This window comes from Epinephelus lanceolatus, chromosome 4 (genome assembly GCF_041903045.1).
Source record: "Epinephelus lanceolatus isolate andai-2023 chromosome 4, ASM4190304v1, whole genome shotgun sequence".
Taxonomy (NCBI): Eukaryota; Metazoa; Chordata; class Actinopteri; order Perciformes; family Serranidae; genus Epinephelus; species Epinephelus lanceolatus.
In genome coordinates, this window is record NC_135737.1 from 1,968,781 (window position 1) to 1,994,247 (window position 25,467).

General features: G+C 41.8%; 1 protein-coding gene across 8 annotated transcripts in view; it reads left to right on the top strand.

The window, feature by feature from the left end:
* bcas3 (BCAS3 microtubule associated cell migration factor) overlaps positions 1–25,467 on the top strand; it is an 877,760-nt gene that overhangs the window by 115,605 nt on the left and 736,688 nt on the right. For all 8 annotated transcript variants that reach the window (XM_078166843.1, XM_078166844.1, XM_078166849.1 and 5 more), the window contains exons 8-11: positions 9,993–10,100; positions 10,204–10,280; positions 18,231–18,307; positions 18,957–19,040. In XM_078166843.1, coding sequence (XP_078022969.1) covers positions 9,993–10,100; positions 10,204–10,280; positions 18,231–18,307; positions 18,957–19,040 — 346 coding nt within the window. The remainder of the gene's footprint in view (positions 1–9,992; positions 10,101–10,203; positions 10,281–18,230; positions 18,308–18,956; positions 19,041–25,467) is intronic.

The window sequence follows — 25,467 nt, forward strand, 5'->3', positions numbered from 1 at the left end:
AGGTGTGATATGGAAGAAGGCATGCAGAAGGCAGGACATGATGTGGATTATACCGTGGCTTGGTTTCTTAATTTGGTCATAAACGGAGTCTCTTGCCACCCCTTGAATTTGTCTGACAACTTCGGCTTCAGCCCTCACCGACAGAAGTTCCTGAATCTCATTCTCTCTCCAATTAAACATTTTCATTGCCCTCTTTGTATAAATGACCCATCATCTTCACCCTTGTGTCTTCCGGTTTCGCACAAGCTGCATGATAGAAACGTTGACACGCCCACTTGCCTGCTGTGAATTCTCTAGCCGGTTACATGCTCTTTTCACACATGGGCTCAATCGGACATTCCATTGACTTTGTATCAGGGAGTTGGCAGGATAAAGTCTGTTGAATGTCCGATTTAACTTATTGGGGCATTTGGGTTTTCACATACAGTACAGCTCCTTCAGCTAATGTCTTGATAATTTCAGGTTTGCAGTGCATGTGTGAAAGGGGCTATGGTGTGCTGCAGAAATATTCAACATGGTTGAGGTCATCTGTGTCTTGTAGTGGATCAAAGTCTTCCCATTTGAGCTCGCTATTTGAATAATGTCCAGATTTCGCTGTTTAAATGTGTTATATCCCAATCATGTCTTGCAGTGGTTCTGGTCTTTAGGAACAGATTTTCCTCATTAATCAAGTAATCAAATCAACCTAATCTTGACAATCTAATATGCAGTAAATAATAATAATAATAATAATAATAATAATAATAATGATGATGATGATGATGATACAACATTTTATTTGGAGGCGCCTTTCAAGTCACCCAAGGTCACCCTCCAGAGCGTAGGAGATAAAAGACATCATTAAAACAAAACATCAACATAAAAAAAAAGTGTAGTGCACAGTGTCCAGTTAGAGTGAATATGCCTGTTTGAACAGGTGGGTTTTGAGTTGGGATTTGAATGATGTGATGGAGTCTGACTGTGTTATGTGTTGGGGGGAGGGAGTTCCAGAGTCTGGGTGCCGAGCAGCTGAGTGCTTGGGCACCCATGGTACTGAGGCGTGAGGTGGGGTTGGTGAGGAGTCCAGCAGAGGTTGAGCGGAGGGTGCGGGAGGGGGTGTATTCCTGAAGGAGGTCACAGAGGTAAGTGGGGGCTAGATTGTGGAGAGCTTTGTAGGTGAGGAAAAGGTTTTTGTAGTGGGTGCGGTATTGTACAGGGAGCCAGTGAAGTTGGATGAGAACAGGGGTGATGTGATGGGATTTGCAGTCTGTTGATGAGTTTGGTGGGGAGGCCGGTGAGGTGGGCATTGCAGTAATCAATGCGGGATGTGACAAATAAGTGAACCAGGATTTCAGTGCTGGATTGGGACAGTGATGGGCGGAGTCTGGAGATGTTGCAGAGGTGGAAGAATGCAGTCCGGGTGATGTTTTGAATATGAGGTGCAAATGAGAGGGTGCTGTCCAGAATGGACAGTGCCAGCCAGGCGGTCCAGGAGTAGTGGGTGGGAGATGGTGTCGAGTGCTGCGCTGAGGTCCAGGAGGATGAGAATGGTGAGTAGTCTGGAGTCGGCTGCATGGAGGAGGTCGTTGGTGATTTTGACCAGGGCTGTTTCAGTGCTGTGTTTTGGACGGAAACTGGATTGGAAGGGTTTGTGGAGGTTGTTTGTGTCAAGGTGGGACTGTAGTTGTGCGGCAACCACTCTTTCAAGTGTTTTGGAGATGAAGGGAAGGTTGGAGATGGGCCGGTAGAGGTTAAGGTCAGCTGGGTCAGCACCGGGTTTTTTCAGAATGGGTGTGATGGCAGCCAGTTTGGGAGTGGGGGGTACAGTACCAGTGGTGAGGGAGGAGTTAATTATGTTGGTGATCATGGGGGAAATGGACGGCAGACAGGCTTTGACGAGGGAGGTGGGAGGAGGATCAAGCTGACAGGTGGTGGTTTTGGCTTTACGGATGAGTTCAGAGATGGTGTGTTCTGTTGCCAGGGTGAAGTCGGTGAGGGAGCTGATGAGAGGTTGGCCAGTGGTGATCATCCAGGGTGGATCATTTGAGGAGGTGCAAGATGAGGCCAGTTGTTGGTGAATGGTGTTGATTTTGGAGCTGAAGAAGTCCAGGTAGGCAGTGCACTGATCAGTGGAGATGTCTGGAGGGAGGGTTTTAGGAGGCTGAAGTATGTGGCTGACTGTTGAGAAGAGGACTCTGTTGTTACCTATACCAGTGTTGATGAGATTGGAGTAGTATGAAGATTTGGCAGTGGTGAGGGTGTTCTTGTAGTGGTGAAGGTGGTCCGCATACATTTGGCTGTGTACAGTGAGTCCGGCCTTTTTGTACAGTTGCGCCAGTCGATGGCCTGTGGCTTTGTGCTGAAAGAGGTCAGGGGTGAACCAGGGAGCAGTGTGTGTGAATGAAACTGAGCGGGTTTTCAGGGGAGCCAGGGTGGTGAGGGACGAGGAGAGAAAGTTGATATAATGAGTCACCAGGTCAGCAGGGGAGGAGGCTGGGGGAGGGCTGGGGTAGGAGCTGATCAGGGTGGAGAGATCTGTGGTGTTGATGTGTTTGATGTTTCTAAAGGAGATGGTCCGTTGTTCTTTGGCTTTGTGTAGTTGGGTGTGAATGTCAAAAAGTACAGCTTTGTGGTCAGAAATGGGGAAATCGGTGACAGCAAGGTTAGTGGGAGTGATGTCAGTGCAGCGGATTAAGTCCAGTATGTGGCCTTTGTTATGGGTTGGGAGATTGACATGTTGGTTGAAATGCTAGTGTGCAGCTGTTTTTTGTTCTTTTACAATGTAATGTCCCTTTTTTAGTTCATAACTTTACTTAAAATCATTCCAGATTTTGAGCCATTGTGTTTACAAACACAATTTATTATATTTTTTTCTTTGTTGCAATGTTCATATTCAACCAGTGCCTCCTGTTTGTCCAAAAACTGGCCATGCTGAGACTGATAAAGCATATGACTGCACTCAGTATGCACAAGCAGCTACATAGACTACATAGAGTCTTGCTTGATCAAGGTTGATGTCTGAATTTTCCTTTACCAGCAGCTGCTTCCTACCATAGTACAGTTTCCCTTATGTAACCCTCTTGATTGCTGTGTTGACAGAAAAGCTTCTTGTAAATGTGGTGCATTTGCCCATATGCCCTTCTCTTTCACTATAGGCCCATTTCCACTGAAGAAGTTCCTGGTACTGTTTGAGGGGCAGGAACTACTACAGGAACGTCCTCTTGCTCGGCCCTCTCAACCGCCATGTCTCCACTGAGAGAGCGGAGTACGAGGAAGGTTCCTGTAAAGTTACGGGCTCTGGATGTGACGTAATCGTTGCACGACCATTTTGACCGGGGCGACGTAGGGACGCCGTTAGCCGATAGCGGTGTCTGTAATAACTCACTAAATGGCCCGTGAAAAAAATAATTTTTTTCCAGCGGATGTCTTAGTTACAACATGATTGAGCTAACTGGAGTAGTTTCATGTTGTATCCAACAACGGGAGGCTTTTAACAGATGACGTCCTGATGTTAGCTTTGCTGCTGCTGTTAGCTGTCCCTGTCAGCTGATGCTTTCTAGACATCGTGATTTTCCAAAACTGAATAAATACCACACACGGCAACACAAAACTGCTTTGCCAGCTCAATCATGTTGTAACTAAGATATCCGCCGGAAAAAATATTTTTTTCATGGGCCATTTAGTAAGTTTTTTTTTTACATGGCGGCGGAAGCTATATGAACCAGCTAACCCTCATCTGCTGAGTTTTAAAAATGCCGGCTATTTTGTTGCTTTCTGTTGTCGTCACATCCCTCCTTGAGTATATCCAATCAGCACCAAGTAATCCCCAAGCCCCAGCCAGGAGTCTTTCGGGGCCGTTCTGAGTACCTACCCCGAGGCAGGGACTTGTTTAGCCCCTGTAAAAGTTCCGGAACTCTGTCCTTCGGGGGTGGTTCCTGCGGTGGAGACACGCACCAACAGCCCCGGCCCCGTAAAATTACCCCGAAGTTCCTGCGGTGGAAACGGGCCTTATGTGGACACTCAGAAGGGGTAGGCCAGTGTGATGTGGTGGAAACAAATATCACATGAATTCTCCACAAAGCTGCTGAGAAAAACAATACACTCTAAAAACTCTAACTAGTGTGTACTCAATTATATTGGTGTAACATTTTTACACTGAAAAATATTGAGTAAATTTAAAAGCTGTGAAATCATTTACATATACTTTATGACTTGAGTAAATCCAAGTGAAAAATTTAAGTTGATCAGTATAACTACATTTAGTACCATGACTTATAAAATTGAGTAGATATAATTATAGTCCATGTAATAGTAACTCTAAGTCAAAACCACTAAACATGATGACTAGATATAACTGAAATGCTAGGCAGATGTAACAGAAAATAACACTCAATTTAACAAAACAACTGTGCTATATTTACTGAATGTTTTTACTGGATTTAAGTCATATATCAATTACATTTACTTAATATATCAGTTACATTTATTTATTTATTTTTACATTTTATTTACTCTTTATTCTAGAATACTTTACTTGTGGTCAACATATATATATATATAAACCAAATGATAAAGAAAAAAACAAAGCATAAGAGAACAGTAAAACTGAAATTTAACATTTATTGTCAACTTTGACCAGTATAAAACATGCCATTAAGTCTAAATTCCACTTGGTCTACTTTGCAAATGACATGTCACAATGTCAATGCTATAAAAACAGTGGACATTTTAAGAGGTCCCTTAAACTAGTGTGAAATGCACAATAATGCCCATCTATCAATTTAAATATTCTACAGTGAGTTTTTAACCATTTCTAAAACAGTTTCTGTTTAACACTGATGTCTCTGTTAACTACATAGCAAACAAGGCCATCAACAAGATGTTTGGCCATTTGTATTACATGTTAATTATTTCTGCAACTAGGTCATCATCATGGTTGTGATCCCCATGAAATAAGACAAAACAACAAGACATCTATGTTGCCTTATGAAGACATAACATTTTACAACAAAATTAATATTACTGACCAACCAAGTCTGGTCTCCAAAATCAACAACAAAATAATGCATAATATGGGTTAATTTAAAGGCGCTGTATGTAAGAATGTGGCCAGAACGGTTACTGCACTCAAATTCAAAATACTGCTGCGAGTCGTGTCCGCCAGCCTCTAAAACAGACTTTAGACAAATAAAAAAGGCCCACTTTAAAGAATTTAAGTGAATGATATACTAAACATTTGTTTGCTGTGTTACGTTGCTGCCAGACAGGAACCTGAATTTAAAAACATGAATCACTTTGTCCCTGCCACCAGAGTCCATTTATTTTGTGACTTCGGTGTTTAACAGCAATAAAACAATGACTCACGTGGTAGTAAGCTAAAACTGCTCCTTTTCTCAACGTACTCTGGTAGCTGGGACTAATCAATTCAACTGGTGCTTTAAAAAAATGCTTTCTGGTGTCAAGGTAACGAGCTAAACATATTCTTATTATAACGTACACTTCAACAAAAACTGATTCTTGTAAGATGGCCTTTGTTTATGTGGCTAAAATGCATTTTAGCGACCGACCTAATATATAGCTGTATATAGCCTAGCATTTCTGGTCCACCTCCCCTTGGCTTCTCCAAAATGGGAACATGCCGACAGCGGCCTACTGTATGGAATACACGTCCTATGCACAAGTACATCACACAACCCCACTGTAAATAACTACTTAATTACCCTTTAAGTCACCATGCATGTATCGGAAACAAACCCAGAACAGGAAGACTTTACAATCATGTAGAGTAAGTAAACAGCAAACAACAACAGTCCAAAAGGCAATTCCCAAGTAAGGAGAGCATCTTGCTAAAACTACATACGCAGATAATTTTTCAGTCTCTGAACCTTGTTTGAAAGGTTTTCAGGATCAAGCTCCAGCAGTACTTTTTGGAATACCTCAAAACTGAATTTGAGATTCTTGGGGTATCTCAGATCCAAGACATAGGTCAGTCCCAACAGATAGCAGCAGGCTCTGCTAAGATCTCCAAGGCTGCTGAGGACAGTGATGCCCTCAGTCACAATCCCTACATCAGTAGGTTCCTCGGCTGACCCATCTTGGTTGCGGCTCACGTAAATCTTCATCACCTCCTTTGCCAGTTCCAACTCTAAGGTGGTATCTATGTCCACATGTCCATATAATTCCAACATTGGAAAGTCGATATCATTCTCATTACGAACGGGATGTTTTTCAATCACATCAGCCTTAAAATCTTTCCATGAATAGGACTTGTGTTTCCTACTTCTGTGTGTCGCATAAGTCCCATATATGTTTGTCTTGAAATCACATCCATCAAAAGCACATTCTATTGTTTCAAGTCTTTTCAAGTGGGAATTAATATGTTGACAATAGTCTTTGGTATTAGGATAAAATGAGTCACAAATTTTACATCTGAAAGATTGCACCACTTCACACTGTTCAGTTTCTTGCAAACTGTGGGATCTAAACAAGTGTACGTGCAAGCTAACCCAGGTCTTAAAGGAGCAAGGACAGTTTAAATGAAGACAGGGTACTGAATATCCATGACTAAAGGTTCCATGTTCCACTCGATAATGCTTTAGAAGTGCTCCTTTTGATGAATCCACAAATGTGCACCCAAAAAAGGATGATAAATAGTGTACCATAGGGAACTAACAGACTAGTAGAAAGGGACAGCTCAGATATATCAGACATATAAAATTAGTAAAAGTTTGTATTATGTCCAAGACTTTTGTAACTAGTAACTGCTCCCTGTCCAATGCAATCAAACATGGCCAAAATCCAGGTGCTACTCATGTCATTCACTGCTTTCCTGAAATTGTATTAAACCAAATAAATATCTTAGAATCCTTTTTTTAGTGTTTACACATTTTATCATCCTGGAACAATTAAAGTATGACATTTACCTTCTCTGTTTCATTATCTTTGTTCACCTCCTCTCCATTAGCGGTCGTGGTGCTGTGAAAGAGATATTGAAAATATTTAACATGTTTGAAAAAAAAAAAAACAACTTTACTTGCTCTAGCCATTATCAAGTGTTCCCCCCAAAATATAACAAAACATAAGGACTGTCCAACTTATCCAAATTATGAAATAGAAAATGCCTTAATAGAACAAGCAGACTAATAATTGAAAAGTTCTGTGAATTTGAAATTCTGAAACCCCAAAATATAACACTGGATAAACAAGGCATATAGTGAAGGGATATGAACCATGATTTTCTCATCCCTCCAAACTAAAAGGTGGGTATTATTAGGATTTTATTCTCATCCAAACTCTTATTGCCTTTGTTCTTCAGCATAACTCTTATTTCTTAATTAGATTTTTTTTTTCTTTAAGTTTTTATTATTTAAATTTAGAGCAGGACTGGAGCAGATTTATATTTTAAATATACCGGTAACCAAATATCATCTCTTGCGCAGCAACAGCAAAGTTTTTAACAACAAAATCACAATAAAAACTCAATATCTGAGTCAGTAAAATTGATAATATTTCTGATATCAAAATACTGCGTGAGGTTTAGAAAGAGTGCAGAAAACAGTCATCCTCCTGCCCTCCCTCTGCTGCAGGTGCTGCAGGTACAGAGGGAGGTTGTTCAACAGTAGCTAAATTTGCATTAATTTACCAAACTATATGAATCAGTACAAACTAAGATAGGCAGTTAGGCTAACGTTACGAACACAAACACTGACAGTTCGCTAAGTGACCCAACATGCGAGCTGTGGCTGAAACAATAAGAAATGCGGTCAAAACCAAGTGGAAACGTGGCTTCAGCCTGACTGCTCTGCGGTAGTCAAACACACCGAGGAGGAGACAGAGAAGCGCGGCCATTAACGACAGCAAAACAAGACAGAGAAAAACACACTTACTGCAACCGTTTAACACAACACATTAGTCGAATGAAAAGAAGAACATGTATAAGCTGAGACAGACTTCTCTATCAGGTGTAGCAGACCCTAGCTATCTTCTCTGTCGCCGCTGTCTGTTACGTGTTTGAATGGTAAACCCTGCAACGTTACGACAGCATGGCTGCGACAGTATTCAAAATGTTACAGCTTATAAAGTTGCGTATAAATGCAGACAGATTCAGTGTTTGACTGCTGGTTAATTTTAATTTTTGAAAGCTGGCTACTTACCAGGATGAAAAAAAATGACTCGTTCCGTCAATGGCCGCCGCAGTCCTCTTGCTTGTTACCAGACATTGAGCAGACGGAGAAGCAGCTTTCCCATGAGCACGTTCGCTTTGCGCGACTGTTAATGGCGTCCACATCATAACGTTAGGCGCGTAACTTACTCAATTTCTTAAATTGTTGTTAGAGATGAAGAATACTGATTTGGAATGAGTAATAATTGTAGTTCTTGAAACTGATCAGTACAATTACTCCATCGGCAAATATTTTGATTAAAGTATATAAAAAATATTAAGGATATCTGATAAATGTAATTTGTTAGTCAAATACTAATTTCTTTCTGTGAAATAAACTTAGACAATACATTTACATTTAAGAAAAAAGTGACTGTTGGATTTTTAGGCATTTATTTTGGTATGTCCAACTCAAACAACCACTTAAGTGATATTTAGAGATTTTATTAAGATATTATAGCTTTTAATTATTGTGATATTTACTAAGCAGCTGAATTATTTTTTAGAGTGTATAGAGATATTTCAAATAAAATGTGGCTTCATGTGCAATTTATTGGCAGACAGTTTGATGTTTTCTTTCTACATTTTTATGAAAGACTATGAAAATAGTCTCATAAAATTTGAAAGATGTGCATAAATTTGTTATGTCATAGTCACTTGCTTAGTATGACCAGAGATATTGGATAAAGCGAGATACCCCACTCAGCTCACTTCCTGATTCAGTGACGTCAGCACCACGCCCCCGTAGGAGACTTGCGGCAGCTCTGAATATATTATCGTCAATGAGGAAAATGAACGTGATCACAATTTATGGTCAATTCTTTCGCCCTATAGTCACTAAAGTAAATATTGGGTTCGTTTTCCACAAGCCACACATCTTACCAACATTCTGACATTAAAGCTGCATTTTTCATCCGCACAGATCAAGAGAAAATTAACTTTGTTTGAGCCCTGTCCGTCTCAGAAAACAAGTTCTCGCGAGATCTTGTGATCTTGATAAACAGGCGGTAAAATCACAGTTAGCTTACAAACAGTTATTTACCGCTAGTAATAAATAAAAAATGCCCAAGCTTTGTGCAGCAATAGGCTGCAGTAATAGGAAGAATGTATTTTCATTCCACCTGCTTCTCAATCCGCATACACAGACATACACAGAGCCTCTGGGTTGAGGGAGAACAGGCTCTGATTGGAGGGAGAGCTAACCACGCCCACATAGGAGACAGGAAGAGTAACAGTTTTCTTAACATTGGATAAGCCTACGATGGGGTATCTCCTTTATCCAATATCTCTGGTATGACACTGTAGTGAACAGTTGAAAATTATTGGAAAAAGAAATACATGCCAGGGCTGCATTTGCTGCCATGTTGGCAATGACAACAAATGACTAAATCAAACAGTCAGTAAAACAGGCTTTTCAACAACTGTGAATCACCACAACCAAGAGGGGTCCTTGAGCATACAGTCATAAATGCTACACAAAGTATGAGGTTTATTGGTCCAGTAGTTTGCGAGATTAGCTGTCGACGGATACACACACACACACATATGCACACATGACCAAGCGCATGATCCAATCCAGGCTTTTTGCCTGGTGCAGATGAAAATAGACATCAAGCTTGTGGTGATGGGATAGTAGAAATTCTATTTATAGAAATGTAAAAAACTATGTAACTTTCATGTGGAGTTGTAATTTGAAAAGAGAATGACAGTAGTTGTGTCAGAAACTGTTTAAATTATCATTCATCATAAGTGTCTGTATCCTGATCTGAACTCCTGAAGTTTTATCAATAGTTATTTGAGGACCGCATAAATAATTCAGCTCCTGGCTATGCATGTGTTTTTCTGTTTTCAGGACAAGCCCTCCCTACTGTTGCGCTGACCTGTATTCTCTGAGGACAGGGGAAATGGTCAAATCAATTCAGTTTAAGACGGCCATCTATGATCTTCACTGCAACAAACAGTATGTCTGATCTTAAAAAAACCCACAAAAAACTCAGGACTCATATTTTATGCCACACCAGATGTTTACTTTCTGTTAATGGACTGTGTTCTCCCACCTCCAGCATTCTTGTTGTGAGCCTACAAGAGAAGATTGCAGCATTTGACAGCTGCACCTTCACTAAGAAGTTCTTTGTTACAAGTAAGAAACCTTTTTTTTTTAAAGACTTACAGAGTTGTTTTTCTGTCATACTATACAGAAATGTTCTCTATAAACCACAGTTCAGGAGCAGTCAAATTACAAAGTCACATTATAATTAATGTTCCAGTATAATACCTGTTTTAAGGAGCTTTTTCGTGTTCATGAACCTGTTTTCATTGGCATTTTGATCTTTTAGGGGTATTTAGGGGTATACCATTTAGTTCCTGGCAGGAAAATGAAGAATGTTTTTTTTAAAGGGGAACTAACGTTTTTTTTTCAACCTGGGCCCTATTTTCCAATTTACATTTGTCTAAATGAGTGATAAGATGTTCAATATTTGGCATTTCTCCAGTACGAAGCTAGGGCTGACCTGCCTGCAGCCCGTGAGTGCACGCTATATTAAATAATAAGGCACCGGGACAGTGTCAAACAATGTCAAAATACATCCGCTAAAAGTGCATTTTTTTTTTCACACAGATAGGCTTGGATTGTTGGTATAATTATCCGACAACATAACGGAAAGGAGAAATGAACGTCTGTCTTTACCTTTAGCTGGATTTGGACATGTTCCTCTGCCTGTTGCTGCTCCCTCTCTCTCCTCGTCCGCTCTTCAGTTTCAATGAGTTCTGTGTCCGTGTACGTCCATGTACTCTGTGTTCAAATAAATACGGGCGGTCATCAAATCCAAATGGCTCATCCAGATCCGGTTGGTCAAAATCGGGTAAAAATTCGGACATGTTTGTTGTGGCAAGTCAAAACACTTAAGCCTGATTTATGGTCCTGTGGCATACCTACGACGTACCTACGTCGTTGCCGTGACGCCGTTGTGAACCCTTCGAGCTTCTCTGTCACTCCATTTCGTTGCGGTGCAATTCACCGCCAGAGCGGTAGGGGGCTGCGTTCCTTTCCTGAATGGTTATCGTTGTCTCTAGTTGATTCTTTGTTTAGCTTCCGGCTATTCCGGTCACAGTGAACAATGGCGACTGAGAGAGAGAGAATCTTGCTGGAGTTGGAGTTGTTGGATGTCGAAGAAAGTATGTTAATACTGCAACATCTACATCGCAACAGAAGATGTTTAAAGATGGCGGGGATGGCGCAATCTGGAAATACGGAACCGGAAATGCATTGCTACCAAGCAAACCAATCACAGCCCTCTCAGTCTGCGCTGGGTCTGTGTCGCCTCGATGTGTAGTTACATTTTTTTGGGAGGTGCACGTCAGGCTACGCCGGAGGGTACGACGAGCCTCCTGCGTAGCCACGTACCCTACGATGTAGGTACGTCGTTGATTCAATGCAGGACCATAAATCAGGCTTTAGAGAGTGAAAGTCTGGCTCTGAAATCTCACATCTCGCAAGATTCTTCTTCTTCTTCTTCTTTGGTGTTTTACTATACAGTCTGTGGTGTTTTACGGCAGCTGGTCTCACAAGACATGAGTTGTTGCAGGACGTTACCGCTGAAGCAAGCTTACAAATGCGACTGTTTGGAGTAGTCATGGCTGAATTTTTACCTGATTTTGACCAACTGGATCTGGATGAGCCATTTGAATTTGCTGACCGCCTGTATTTATTTGAAGGGACGAGGAGAAAGAGAGGGAGCAGGCAGAGGAAGTGTTTTGACTTGCCACAACAAATATTTCCGATTCCAGCTAAAGGTAAAGACAGACGTTCATTTCTCCTTTCCGCTATGTTGTTGGAAAAATATACTAACAATCCGAGCTTATCCGTGTTAAAAAAAATGCACTTTTAGTGGACATATTTTGACGTTGTTTGACGCTGTCTGAGTGCCCTATTATTTAATATAGCGCGCACTCACGGGCTGTAGGCAGGTCCGCCCGAGCTTCGTACTGGAGAAAAGTCACATATTGAACATCTATCACTCATTTAGACAAAAGTAGATCAGAAAATAGGGCCCAGGTTGAAAAAAAAATGTTCCTCTTTAAGGTGTAGAATTGTTATTCAGATCACAAAGCAGTTAAATTTAATGTAGGTTGTCTTCATATGTAAATAATATTTTATTGCCAATGGAAAGGTATGTTTATCAAATGCTGGGCCAAACCCCAGAGGTCTGTACTGTATGCAGCAGCACAAATATGTAAGATGTTTTTTTCCCAACCCATCAACACTAACAATGCCCAACATGATCAGTGACTCTGTCATGCTGGGATCATTAAGTCAAAGAAACACAAAGCCGGTCATTGGCAATCATGCCACCACCCTTCAAGGCCTACTGTGCTGTATTCTCTGAATCTTTGCATTGTGACTAAACTGTTTTAATGGAAACATGATATGAGGCCCTCCATTTGAAGCTCAACACAGGGAAACTGCTTAGAACACAGCTCTTGCATCCTCCTGGCTGTACCTGCCGTATCTGCTCAAGGAGGCTATGAAAGAAAGGCCAGACTGTATTACAAGGCCATTGCTGTCCACTTAAGTCGTTGACTGGAGTAAACTGACCTTACTGGCTAGCTTTAATGTGTCTCCTCTTTGTCTGCCTGCCTTCCCTATCAGTGTCTGAGCATCAGGAAACCAAACATGCTCAATAGTTATTAATCATCTCTGAATGCAGGGGCCTTCTCTTCAAAATGCAGTTTGGTCTGTTTAGGCTGTAAAAGCAGTAAACAAAGGCTCCTGTGATGTGTAGCTCCATTTTGGACGGGCCTTTCTACTGTTGTATGTCTGGTTCTTCTCCAGGGAGGTGATGGTGGACATGTCACGTCTTTGTGAGCACTTACTGTTTGTCTTGTGTTTATGGTCTTGCTTTGCATTCAAGTGTTGTGTGCTGTGAGCTGGGACTTTCTTTCACGTTGGTTCAACTTGATGCCAAAGCCTTCTCTAGCTTTTCTGAGTGGATTAACTCACAATGAGCACGTTGTGTTACCTACTGTGTTTATGTAGAGTATAGGCGTGTCTTTGTGCATGCATTTGGTTGTATATTAGTCCCATGTAAATTAATAATTTCTTCCTGTGCTTATTTTTCTGAAGCAGACTAAGTATTGGTTGAATTGTACTGTGACTGTTCTGCCTTTCAGGTTCAAACAAACAAACAAACTGTTCATACCAATATTATACTCGCAAATTTCCTGTCTCACAAAATGTGACTGTCTAAGTCACAGGATTTTTGAGCTATACTTTTTTACCAATTAATAAATAGAGACGTGTGATCATAGATTATAAAAAGGTGTATGAGAGCAAGGCTGCTGTTTATAGTATAATTATGCAGTATGCTACAGCAAATGATGGCACAATACTCACAGTGCAGAACTGTTTGTATTGTTTGACTGTGCACAACACCCCTTCTTGAATTCACTACACTGGCTTCAGTTGAACTGAATGGGATACTGAGCTAATATGGGCAGAGGCTGATTCTAGTGTGACCAGCCCTTTGCCCCACTGCTGGGATGTGAACGCTGGTGTGGCTCTGCTGTTTGGAGAATGACAACAAATTGCAAGGTCTGCTGGGCTGGGCTGGACTCACCACTGACATCTACTGCAACAACAGCAACAGTGCTAACAGAGCTGACATTGTCTACAAAAGGGGAATCGACCCCACAGTATCAGAATATCCACAGTGCAGAGGGGCAGGGACGAGCTAGTCAGTGGGATACACATATGCACTAAAGGCCCTGACACACCAAGCTGACAGTTGGCCATCAGTCAAAGTTGGGCCATTGGTGAGTGTCTGTCGCTCTCATCAGTGCAGCGTGTCTTGCAGTGTTGGCCCTTGTCAGTGCTAGTTGGCTTTTTTTTTTTGCTGATTCAGCATGTTGAATCAAAGCGGTGACAGTGAGTTGTTAATGTGCTAACTGGCTAAATAGCATCAAGGCGGTCTTCCTGTTTCCCTTTTTGAGTGATGATATAGACTACCGCTGTCTGCTGGTATGGAGGGGTATGTCTTCTCATGCAGGCGCTGAACATACATGCTTGTTAGCCGTCAGTTCAGTGTGTTCATGTGCAGTGTTTTGGCCGAGGTGCTGCAGTGTGAGGCGATGCAGCAGAGGGCTCTTGTCACAGCTAGTTCTCTGATGTCACAACTGTACAATGAAATAAGTAGGGCTGACCCCAAAAAATTCGAAGCTTCGAAGCTTCGTTCGATGGCACAGGATTCGATTGTGAAAAAAAGAAATTCGAAGCTTCTGCGCTTTTTTTTTTCCGTTGTTTTTGGGGGAGGCCTTAAACACAACACTAACCCCCACCAGTCCGATACTGACAACGAGTGCACTCGGAGCTGGCAGACATGACCAAGAGGTCATCAGATGTGTGGTTGCCCTTTAAAATATGCCCCGACAACCCCCAGAAAGCAGAATGCCAGATTTGCCAAAAGCAATTGGCATATCACAACTCAACAACAAATTTGGGAAATCACTTGAAAAACGTAAGTAGTAACTAGTAGGCCTAATATGCATTTTCCAGTTCCACCAGTCCGCTCTGAGTCTGGTGTCAGAGACACTTCTGGTGGTCTGAGTTGCACATCTGTTTGATTGTGCTGCAGTGTGCGCCGAGGGTTTTAATTTAGTGTTCAATCAAAAGTTAAATACTACTTATCACTGACCATTAGTGTTTTTTCGTTTGTGAATATTTTTATCTTAGTGTTGGAAGAAACTACATTTTTCGCCATTATTTTTTTTATTTATTTATTTTTTTTAAATCAGAGACATCTAATTTTTTCAGCTAAATCAATTTCTGATTTTTTTTAAATCTCAATCGTAAAAGTGGACTAACAATGTCTTGAGCTAAAAGCATGTTTTGTAATGTACAGATGATGCAACAATTTTCGCAGGATGCTCAATAAACTGAGCTATTTGCAAGGCTGTTTTGAGGCATATAGTAGATCAGTTTGTACAACATGCACAGTTTTGACTCTGTCAGGTTGTCTTGCTCTGTCTGGCCTGTCTGCAGTGACATCAATTCAGTCAATCAATTTTATTTATGAAGCCCAATATCACAAATCACAATTTGCCTCACAGGGCTTTATAGCATACGACATCCCTCTGTCCTTTGGATTCTTGCAGCGGATAAGGAAAAACTCCCCCCAAAAAAAACCTTTAACGGGGGAAAAAATGGTAGAAACCTCAGGAAGAGCAACTGAGGAGCGATCCCTTTTCCAGGACGGACAGACGTGCAATAGATGTCATATAGAACAGATCAACATAATAAATTAACAGTAATCCGTATGACAGAATAAGACAGAAAGAGAGACAGAGACAGACAGAGATGCAGGACAGACAGTAATGACAGTAGCTTACAACAACATTAATGAAAGTAATAATATTACAATAATAATTATGGCTATTGTGGTACAATACGTTCAAAGTATATATTAATATTGATAGTATACGTATGTGCCAATAATCATGTGTATAATAACAGTAGAAAATTTGACTAATGATAACAGCAGTAGCAGGAGGCATCAGGCAGGACCAGGGCAGCAGCACAACCACACACATCACACTATCCAGGCACCGCTGCGATATAAGTTAACCTATGGACATATGGTCTGGTGACACACATTGTTGGCATGCTGGAGTGCCAGGCCTGTACAGTTGTGTGGGAAACACAATGGATATTGTAGGGCCTTGATGCACAGATTGCTGTATGACAATATAGCAGTTACTATTATTATTATTATTATTATTATTATTATCATTATTATTTTTGTTATTATTAGATTACTTTTTAGGCATTTCTGCCTTATTGACAGTGACAGAGATAGACAGGAAAGACAGGGGCGAGAAAGGGGATGACATGCAGCAAAGGGCCATGGTGAACTCAGGCTCAGGCCACTGCGATACAAGCTCAGCCTCAACTCTACTTGATGAGCTACTGGGGCACCTGGGAGTTACATATTTTGGTAGAGGTAGCTGTTCTTGTTGTTAAATGGTAGGAGCAGCAGCATCGGTAACAGTAGAAGTTTTACTTTGTAAAATTTTGGTACATTTGAAAAACGGAAAGTTAGAATATGGAATATTAGACGATGATCAGCTATTGCCACACTCACAGAGGTCTTTCAGGGTTCAGCCTCAGAAGCCTGCTTTCTTTTCATTTGATTGCACCCATCATGTCTGTTTCCTCTCTCCACTGAGCCCCCTGCTCTACACCCAGGATGTCAAACATGTTATCTCACCGCCCGGGCTCCCCTCGGCCTTGGAGAGACACAAAAGGCTTCTCTGCCATTACCAGCAGCCCTTGTGGCCTACCTCAACCCACTTTCTCCCCACCAACCCCTTCCCCAGCATGACACACTAAATTACTGTCTCCACCTCATCTGCTCCCTGAGCACTAAATTGTTGTCAGCAAGCCATTTTCCCCACACCTCCATGCACTTACACTAGCTCAGTGTATGTGTGTGTGTGTGTGTGTGTGTGTGAGATGAGGGCTTCTGTTCTCAAACACAGCATAGCACAGCACAACGATATCAATCATGTCTCCAGTCTGTTTACAAGCATTTTTACCTGTTTTTGCTTGATTCTGTCTCGCAGCAGAAGTGATAGCTGCCCAAAGCCCAGTTTTTTGTGTTAGTCACAGTAATCCACATGTTTACACAGAAACAAATGCATATATTGTTAAAGACATTTATGTGTTTGGGAAGGCACAGCTTTGTTTGTCATTGAGGATTAGTGGTTGCTGTCTTTATTTTTGCTGACATCATGTAGAGCTTTATTCCTATCTTTATCAAAGAGCATGATCTTTCAATTTGAGAGCAAGGTTTATTGGTTTCGTGTTCAGATTTTGTAAGGCTTTTCCTCAAAACCTTGCCCTTGCATTTAAATAGCCCCTGCTTGCACTAAGATTTGCTCTGTATGCTGTATGCTTGCTCTCGGATGTGTTGGTGCTACGGATTTCCTGCACTCCAGCTTCCGCCCTTCTCCTCACACTCAAGCTGCCTCTGTGCACTCTTGAATCACCTGCTTTCAGATCTCATCTCTGCTCTGCTCTCTGATTTTTTGTGCTACAACCCTGTCAAAATTCCCCAATGAATACCATGTAGTGTTGACCAATTAAAAAGCGATCCCTGCCTAGCTGTGGGTGCATTTGCTTTCTTTCTTAGAGTGTCCCATACAGGTGGTTATTCTTTAACTGCGTTCATCACCCTCAAGGGATATATTAAATGTACTTCCCTTGCTTTATTTATGATTTTTGAAATAGAAAGACTGTTGATATACTGTATATTAACTCATTATTTAACTGTACTCACCAGCACCTGTACGTTTTACTCTAAGAGCTACATACAGTATGATAGCAGTCACAAAGCACACTGGCCTCATGTCTGTGTGCTGGAGGAGAAATCGACATCACCTTGGATGACTCAGCAGACTCTTACTAGGAGATCACTTGCAAACATGGACCGCCAAAGTCAAGGACCTCAAGGAAGTTTATGGTGCTATTCCTTCCTTTAAATTGAATGGATAAAGTCATATTTGTGGCACATAATACATCCATTGATAATATGCCTGGTAGAAACAGATCAAATCCAAGTATGGCTATTTCATTTCAAGTGAAAAAATTACAAAATCTGAACGTGAAATCAGTTAATCATGCTCTCACATTGAAAACCATGCTCTTTAATAACGATAGGAATGAAGCTCCATAACAGCACACTTGTTTATTTGTCTGTGTGTGTGTTCCTACAGGGATTATTGTGTTAGTCAGTCAGCAATGGAGCCATTCTCAATTTATTGGGTACCACAGTCTCCATTAGGTCATACTGTTCACACACACTAGCATACAAACATGTCAGCCTCATAAGACTCCTATTTATCTTCCCAAACAAGAGACAAACACAGGCACACAGTAATGGTTTAAGATAGTTACAGACACCCTACATGGAGAGGGCTTATGGAAATCCCTGGTTTTGCTTAAAAACTTTTGATATGTGGTTATTTATCAAAATGTTTATTTCTGTTGTAATTATCATTGGTGGCTCTGTTAGCAAGACCATCTATGTACTTTCAGGCTGCTATCCCTGCCCTGGCCCCAGCCTAAATCCAATAGCTCTGGGAAGCCGCTGGCTAGCCTACGCTGAGAACAAGGTACGCAACTCTCTCTCTCTCACACACACACACACACACACACACACAAACACACACTACTCATCATCGTCATCTACTACAGAAGTGCCTTATCAGAAAAGCAACATATTCACAATCCCAAAAATGCATTTGATCTGCGTCTTTAATCTGTCTGGATAAACAACTCATTCCGAGAAGGGTCCAGAATTTTAAAACCAAAAGAAACATATGAGTTTTCTGTTCCCTTCTGTGTAATGGGATTGTTAAGTACTTAAAAAAACCCAAAATGTCCTATTGCGGACTCTGCAATACATTTAATGCATCATAGTGTTTTAGTGCTGGACCACTTAAGTAATTGACAGATGGGGCCACTGTTTGTGTGACTGCCTAAGGATTTCCAGAAATGACAAAATCTATTTTTTTGAAGAGTAATACTGGGACAGAGCCATTAAAGTGATATTGTATTTGAAATTAAATCAGTGCAGATTGGCTGCTGGGTTGTCTAATGTTTCTTTCAAAGCAAAACCAATTTCCTTCAAAGAGCGAAGAGGGGAGGCTGTAGGATGTCTGAAATCTGAGTTGATTTCCCCAATGTTTTTCTCTTCATACATTTCCTGCAGACTCACACTGTACATCTTGTATTTATCTGTAAATCTTTATGCTCATGCAGTTGATCAGATGTCACCAATCTCGCGGGGGAGCTTGTGGTGACAATGCACAGTCCTATACAGCTACAGTGATCAATGCTGCCAAAGTAAGTGAGAATACATGGACACATTTACCTGTTTTTCATGAACTGCTACATCACTGCATAACCTGTGTAAATTACACTTCATTCATTTTACCACAGCTGAGCACTCATCTACCACAGTGCTATATTTAATACTGTATTTCATTTTATATATTATATTTTATTCTTTTAGTTTAACTTCTGCATGGTTTTGTGTTGATGTCTTAGATACTCATTTTTACTTGTGTGATTTTCTTTTTATACATACTGTATGAACATTGTTAGCAGACGAATTTTGGTTGCTAAAAACTGCTTTATTAGAAATGCTGTGCTGATGACAAATAAAACCCTTCAACTGCTACATGTTCCTAACGCTTGTTCTTATAAAAGTTGGTATTTTTACTGGATATCAAAGCAAATAGAAATTTGGAAAAAATATGCTGAGATTGAATGCAGCACACCTCTTAATATGACACAAAGTTTTAATACTGCAGTTTTCAGCTAAAAGAACCTACACTGCTTTATATTGATTATCATCTTCATTGAAGTGTATCCCCAATCATAGCTCCCTACAGAAGTACCGACTAAACTTGTTTCATTTTATCTTTGAATGTTTGAAAAACACACATGCACAAACAGGACCGATACATGCACAAAGTGGAGAGATGTCAGAGTGAGGGGGCTGCCTTGGTCAGGCGCCCCAAGCTGTTCAGGAGTTCGGTGCCTTGCTCAAGGGTACCTCAGCAGTGCCCAGGAGGTGAACTGGCACCTCTCCTGCCACCAGTTCACACTCCATAATTTTGGTCCGGACGGGGACTCGAAACAGGCGACCCTCCGGTTCCCATCCCAAGTCCCTAAGGACTGAGCTACTGCCGCCCCCTTTGCTCTGTCTTAAGCCTTTATTCAGATAGAACAGCACATAATACAGTATATCCAGCTCTGCCCACACCATCTGTAAATGTGCTGACATTGGATCCACCTGGCCCGCCTGGCTGACTGGGGCTGAGCTTATGAGACACTTCATCAACCTGCCTATCTGTTTTTCCCACTGTAATCTGTTTCTCTCCAATGGACTTACTTCACTCATCTCCACAGGGTAGTGACACTAATGCCTCATTTCCACTGCTTGGCTTGACTCTGTTTGCTTGGAACTGTTCTTTAATGGTTTCCCATTGGCAATAGTACCTGGCACTTCTTTTGGTATCACTTCGGTTGAGGTTCCAAGTGATAATAAATGGTGGTGTTCAAACACTGCAAAACACTGATAGATCAGAGAGAACAGTCACTGAAGTCATCACTTGTGCAACACAGGACATCCTCTACAGACCTGTAGGTCTTTAAGAGAAAAGCTTGCATCAGTGGCGACTGCAATTTTTTTATTCAGTCTGCCTAGATTAAACAAAGTGGCAGCCTGCAAAACCACACCATGGTCAGTTGATGAAGTACAGACATTCCTCTGTTTGGTTGCTGATGAAAGGATTCAGCAAGAGAACACACTGTTTGTGGTGCGTTAAAGTTGCCTGATATCAGACACAATAATAACAGGATACACGTCTCCATCTTCAGTCTGAAATTGTGTCCACTTTAACTGATTTTGGTGGAGGAGGGGAATTCGATTCAATCCCCAACCAATCACTAGAGACCAAGGTAGCCGCCTGAATCTAACGTCATTTTAAGTCCACACTGATGCATAGCCATAACATACCTGTTTTGTCAGGGTTTTAAATGTAGTAAAACAAACTTCGATGTTGGGTGATACTGAGAAGCCTCAATAACAGCAGCTTTCTTGTCTGTAGCACTCACCATTGTTGTTATTACTCCTCATGTTTCCCGCACACCGCTTAACAACGCTAAATAACAGCTTGTCAATGGCGTTAGTCCTACCCGTGGAGATGACTGGCTAATCGTTCGTTTTCTCATTGTTCGTTTTTTATTTCAACTGAGAAACCGCTATTTCAGGTCACAATGTCAGACTGATGAGTCAACTTCGTAAAGTGCAGGTATTCCAAGGTGTGGATACCAATAATGATCAGGTTAAAATCCCAATTACATTGAGGGGGTACTGTCTGCAGTGGAAAATTAAATTGAGAAAAGTACTTGGTACCAAAAGTGAGTCGAGCTGTACCATGTCTTCAGACATGGTACCTAGCGTTTCCACCACAAACGTTACCCTTAAATGTGGGCGGGGTTGTTGTCACTCACTGATCCGTACTGCACTCACTATATTTCATCATTAACGGTGACACAGATGGAAGCCTGCACCTCGAGAGAATGAGGCTGCACGCCAAAATTTTCAAAAACAAGATAAAACAGGCTGCAGTGAGGGTCTCTCCATCCATCCATCCATCCATCCATCCATCTATCCATCCATCCATCCATCCATCCATTTTCATCCGCTTATCCGGGGCCGGGTCGCGGGGGCAGCAGGCCAAGCAAAGCACCCCAGACATCCCTCTCCCCAGCAACACTTTCCAGCTCCTCCTGGGGGACCCCAAGGTGTTCCCAGGCCAAACGAGATATGTAATCCCTCCAGTGTGTTCTGGGTCTGCCCCGGGGCCTCCTACTAGTGGGACGTGCTCCAGAACACCTTCAGCGGGAGGCGCCCAGGAGGCATCCTGATCAGATGTCCGAGCCACCTCAACTGACCCCTTTCGACGTGAAGGAGCAGCGGCTCTACTCTGAGCTCCCTCCGGATGTCCGAGCTCCTCACCCTATCTCTTAAGGCTGAGCCCAGCCACCCCACGGAGAAAACTCATTTCTACCGCTTGTATCTGCGATCTCATTCTTTCTGAGTAAACTTTACCCGGGAGGCTGAGCAGTGTGATACCCCGATAGTTGGAGCACACCCTCAGGTGGTCCCCATCTTCATAAGATGGTCCCTCTCCATGGGATATTCCAAAATAGGGAGTTTGTACATTTAGTCCTTTTCAGGCAAGCTTGGGGGTTAAGTGCTCTGTAGCCTGCAGGAATGGCGCTCCAAGATGCTGTTTTTTTTTCTCAGAGTGAGGATAAGAATATATGCAGTTCACATAACGTGGTTGAAAGTAATACATATAAAGAAGATCCACTCATTACTAAAAGTGTATGTCATATACAGAGTTGGGTAAGGGTTACTTTAAAAGTAATCAAAGTACTTTACTGCGTTACTTTTTTTAAAGTAACCAGTTACTTTACTGTGTTACTCCCTGAGTAAAGTAACTCAAGTACTTCCAATGCTACTCCCTGAGAAAAATAACCCAAGCACTTTTAAAGTACTTTTGAGTATTCTACATTTCCTATTGGGCAATGGACCACAATTGTCTCCAAAGTTATGGACAACTTGCCCTTCACTGATATCCAATTCTCCCATCACAGCCGTCACTTTGACCAGTAGAAACACAGAACAATCTGCTGCCATAGACAACTGTATGACAACAACACCCTATCGTTTTTAATATTTCCTCTAGGGATATTACCACACAGAGTAAAAGGGGAAATGATAGTGTGAAACAGCAGAGGCACTTTATCAAACCGGTGAGTACTGTCATTAGCATCAAGCTAGCAAACAATGTTACATTCTCACGGTCGGACATAAAGTAATAACATTAACAAATAGTGGTGGTGCTTTTACTCACCACAACTGCAGAGGCTACCAGCTTCATGTGAAACAGACTACATTATAGACGGTCCGTTATTTATTAATCCCTCCGTATCTTTATATTTTTTACTTTTTATCCGCTCCCGTTGTCTTTATAAATTTAGCACATTGCGCCGTCATTTCAAACTCAACACTTGCTGAATTTCTTTCACATTAAAAGCCCCTTATAACCTTGGCTGAGAGAATCCCTCCATTTTCTAAATAGGTTTTTATTCTGAAACATGTGTAGGAACTTGGTTGTGGAGGATATAGTAGCTTGAATGTTTGCGTACGGTACTTCAAATGAAGCTCCTGCCATCTGCTGACGCTTTTAGGTGACTACAACAACATTTCGGCTGGCACATGAACAGACACAGTGACTGAAATAATAGTAAAAGTAATAAAAAAAAGGACAAGAGTAACCGGATGACATCACACACGTTGTGAAAGACGACCGGGGATAATTGGTGAGTACTATCGTATAGTGTGTCATGTCTGTCGGCCAAGTCACAGCACGATTTTATGACTCCACAATCGTGTAATGTGACATAGTGACTTTCAGAACAGGCAGAAAAGTCGTGTAGTGTGTACCAGGCATAATGCAAGTCCTGAGTCTGACCTGTCTATCAGCGAGTCCTCCTCCACCTTTTTTTAGACTCCACTGTAGACAATGGCAGCATTTCTTCTACCACGTAGGGAGCCATAAGCTTCATGGCTTCTTTCGGACTGATAGGTTTAATGTTATCTCTGTTATTAGAACCAAAAGACAGCCGTTGCTGTTTCGGAGCTGGAGGACCAGCGTTCTAAAAGTAATGGAAGTAACTGATGGCTTGTTTGAAAATGTACTCAAGTATTTGATTACTCAAACGCGTTAGGTTACTTGTTACTGCAAAAAGTAATCAAAGTACTCTAACACGTTACTTTGTACGCGTTATACCCAACTCTGGTCATATAAAAACTAAAGTAATGGTCAAAGTTGTCAAATGGAATATTTAAGGTGAGTTGAGTGATTGACGTCATCACCTCATGCATTGATAATTACAAGTTAAGGTTCCACCTTAAAAGTTGCTGGCAGTTGGCCCAGTGAATTAAGTTATTTTTTATTCAACTCCAGCTGCTGCAAGAGGCAGCATAACATTCTTTCATTTTATAGTTACAGTCAACTAATAAAACTCTCCACGGCATAAACAGTGGTTACAAAAGCCTCAAAACAAGCTACAACTCGGCCATCAGCAAGAGTGACCCTCCACTATTGACCAATCAACAGACTGCAGTGTTCACAGCTCCACCTTAAAGTACCAGATCTGTGTACTTGGTACCCCAACAAAAGGGGTACCAAAAATGGGAATTGTTCGGAACGGTTTCATTGGTACCATCCACAACTTTTTGCAGTGGAAACAGAAAAAAGGGTACTGAACTGAGCTGTACTGCACTGCTTGGTGGAAACGGGGCAGTTAACAGCTGCCTTTAATACCAGATGGAATTAATTCCTGGTCTGATTGAGCTGCTTGCCAACACCAACCTAACCAGGTAGCTCCTCGTATGGTTCTTGTTCTGGTCTGGTCCCAGAGGAAGGACTAATTGATTTACATAGCAAAGCAAGTGTATCCCTTCCCCTCTGCTTAATGAGTGCAAACAGCGAGTGTGATAGTCGACTCATTAACAGACTAATGGAAGTATACTTCAAAATGAGCACTTTGTCACTAACAGGTTAGCAGCATTGTAAGCAGTGGACAACGGCAGGGGGTATTGATATGCAGACAGGCAGTCTGCTTGCCCCCCTCCTCATTTAGGACTATATATCTCAATATGGATGACAAGGTATCTCCTTCTGGCTTGTGGCGCGACAAGCTGGCTCTTACTGCTGACATCCAGAGACAGAAACAAAAAGGCGGGTTAGCATTAAAGTTTTATGGCTTTTGTTTAAAAGATAAAAGAGAGAGTGCAGCAGTTCTGGTGAACTGAACTCCCTGTTCCAAAGTTGCTCTCTTATTTTAAAATATTTGTGTCCCATCAATCCTGTTTCTCATCACTCCAGGTTGTGTGACAGAGAAAGACCTTTCCCATGAATTAAGTTGTTGGTTTTTTAGATGGCGACATAAGGCTGTAGATGTGTGAGGCTGAGTGTGTTTTTGTCAGCCAACAGACAAGATCTGCCTCCAGACAGCCACCCCACCCCCCATCGGCAGATCAATAGCCCCTGTTTGGACTACCACTAAGAACTCCACAACTGCAGTGATTAGAAAACACATTAGTGTTGATCAATTAGAAGCCAAACTCCTCACTTAATAATTGATGGCCCTTTTGGCATTTTACACACACACACACACACACACACACACACACACACACACACACACACAGGCATACAAACTCATACACAGGCAGCAGACAGATAGCATGCCTGGCCAAGTGGCAAAGAGAGACAGTGGGTGATCCTCAGTCCCAAAGAAACGCAAGGCGCCACACTGCATTGACAGGGCCGCCTAGTCTGAATGCCTGATTAGGCTCTCCGGGGCCCCTTTGGTGCTTACACACACAGACACAGAGTCACACGCATTGGACTCCATTAGACAAAGACAGTGTAGTAGGTGAGATAGACTCCACTTAAGCAGCACTATCCATTTCCCCCAATTGAGCCACAGAGGTGTGTTTGAGCCAGACACCCTGACTGGGTCTTAAGCGGACACAGAGGAGCCACACACAAACACACACACACACACACACACACACACACACACACAGACACACACACACACGCGTGCATGCAGCTGCAATGGTTTCTACCTAAGTGCACTACAAAATAAAGTGTATTACATATCTTCAAAACGTATT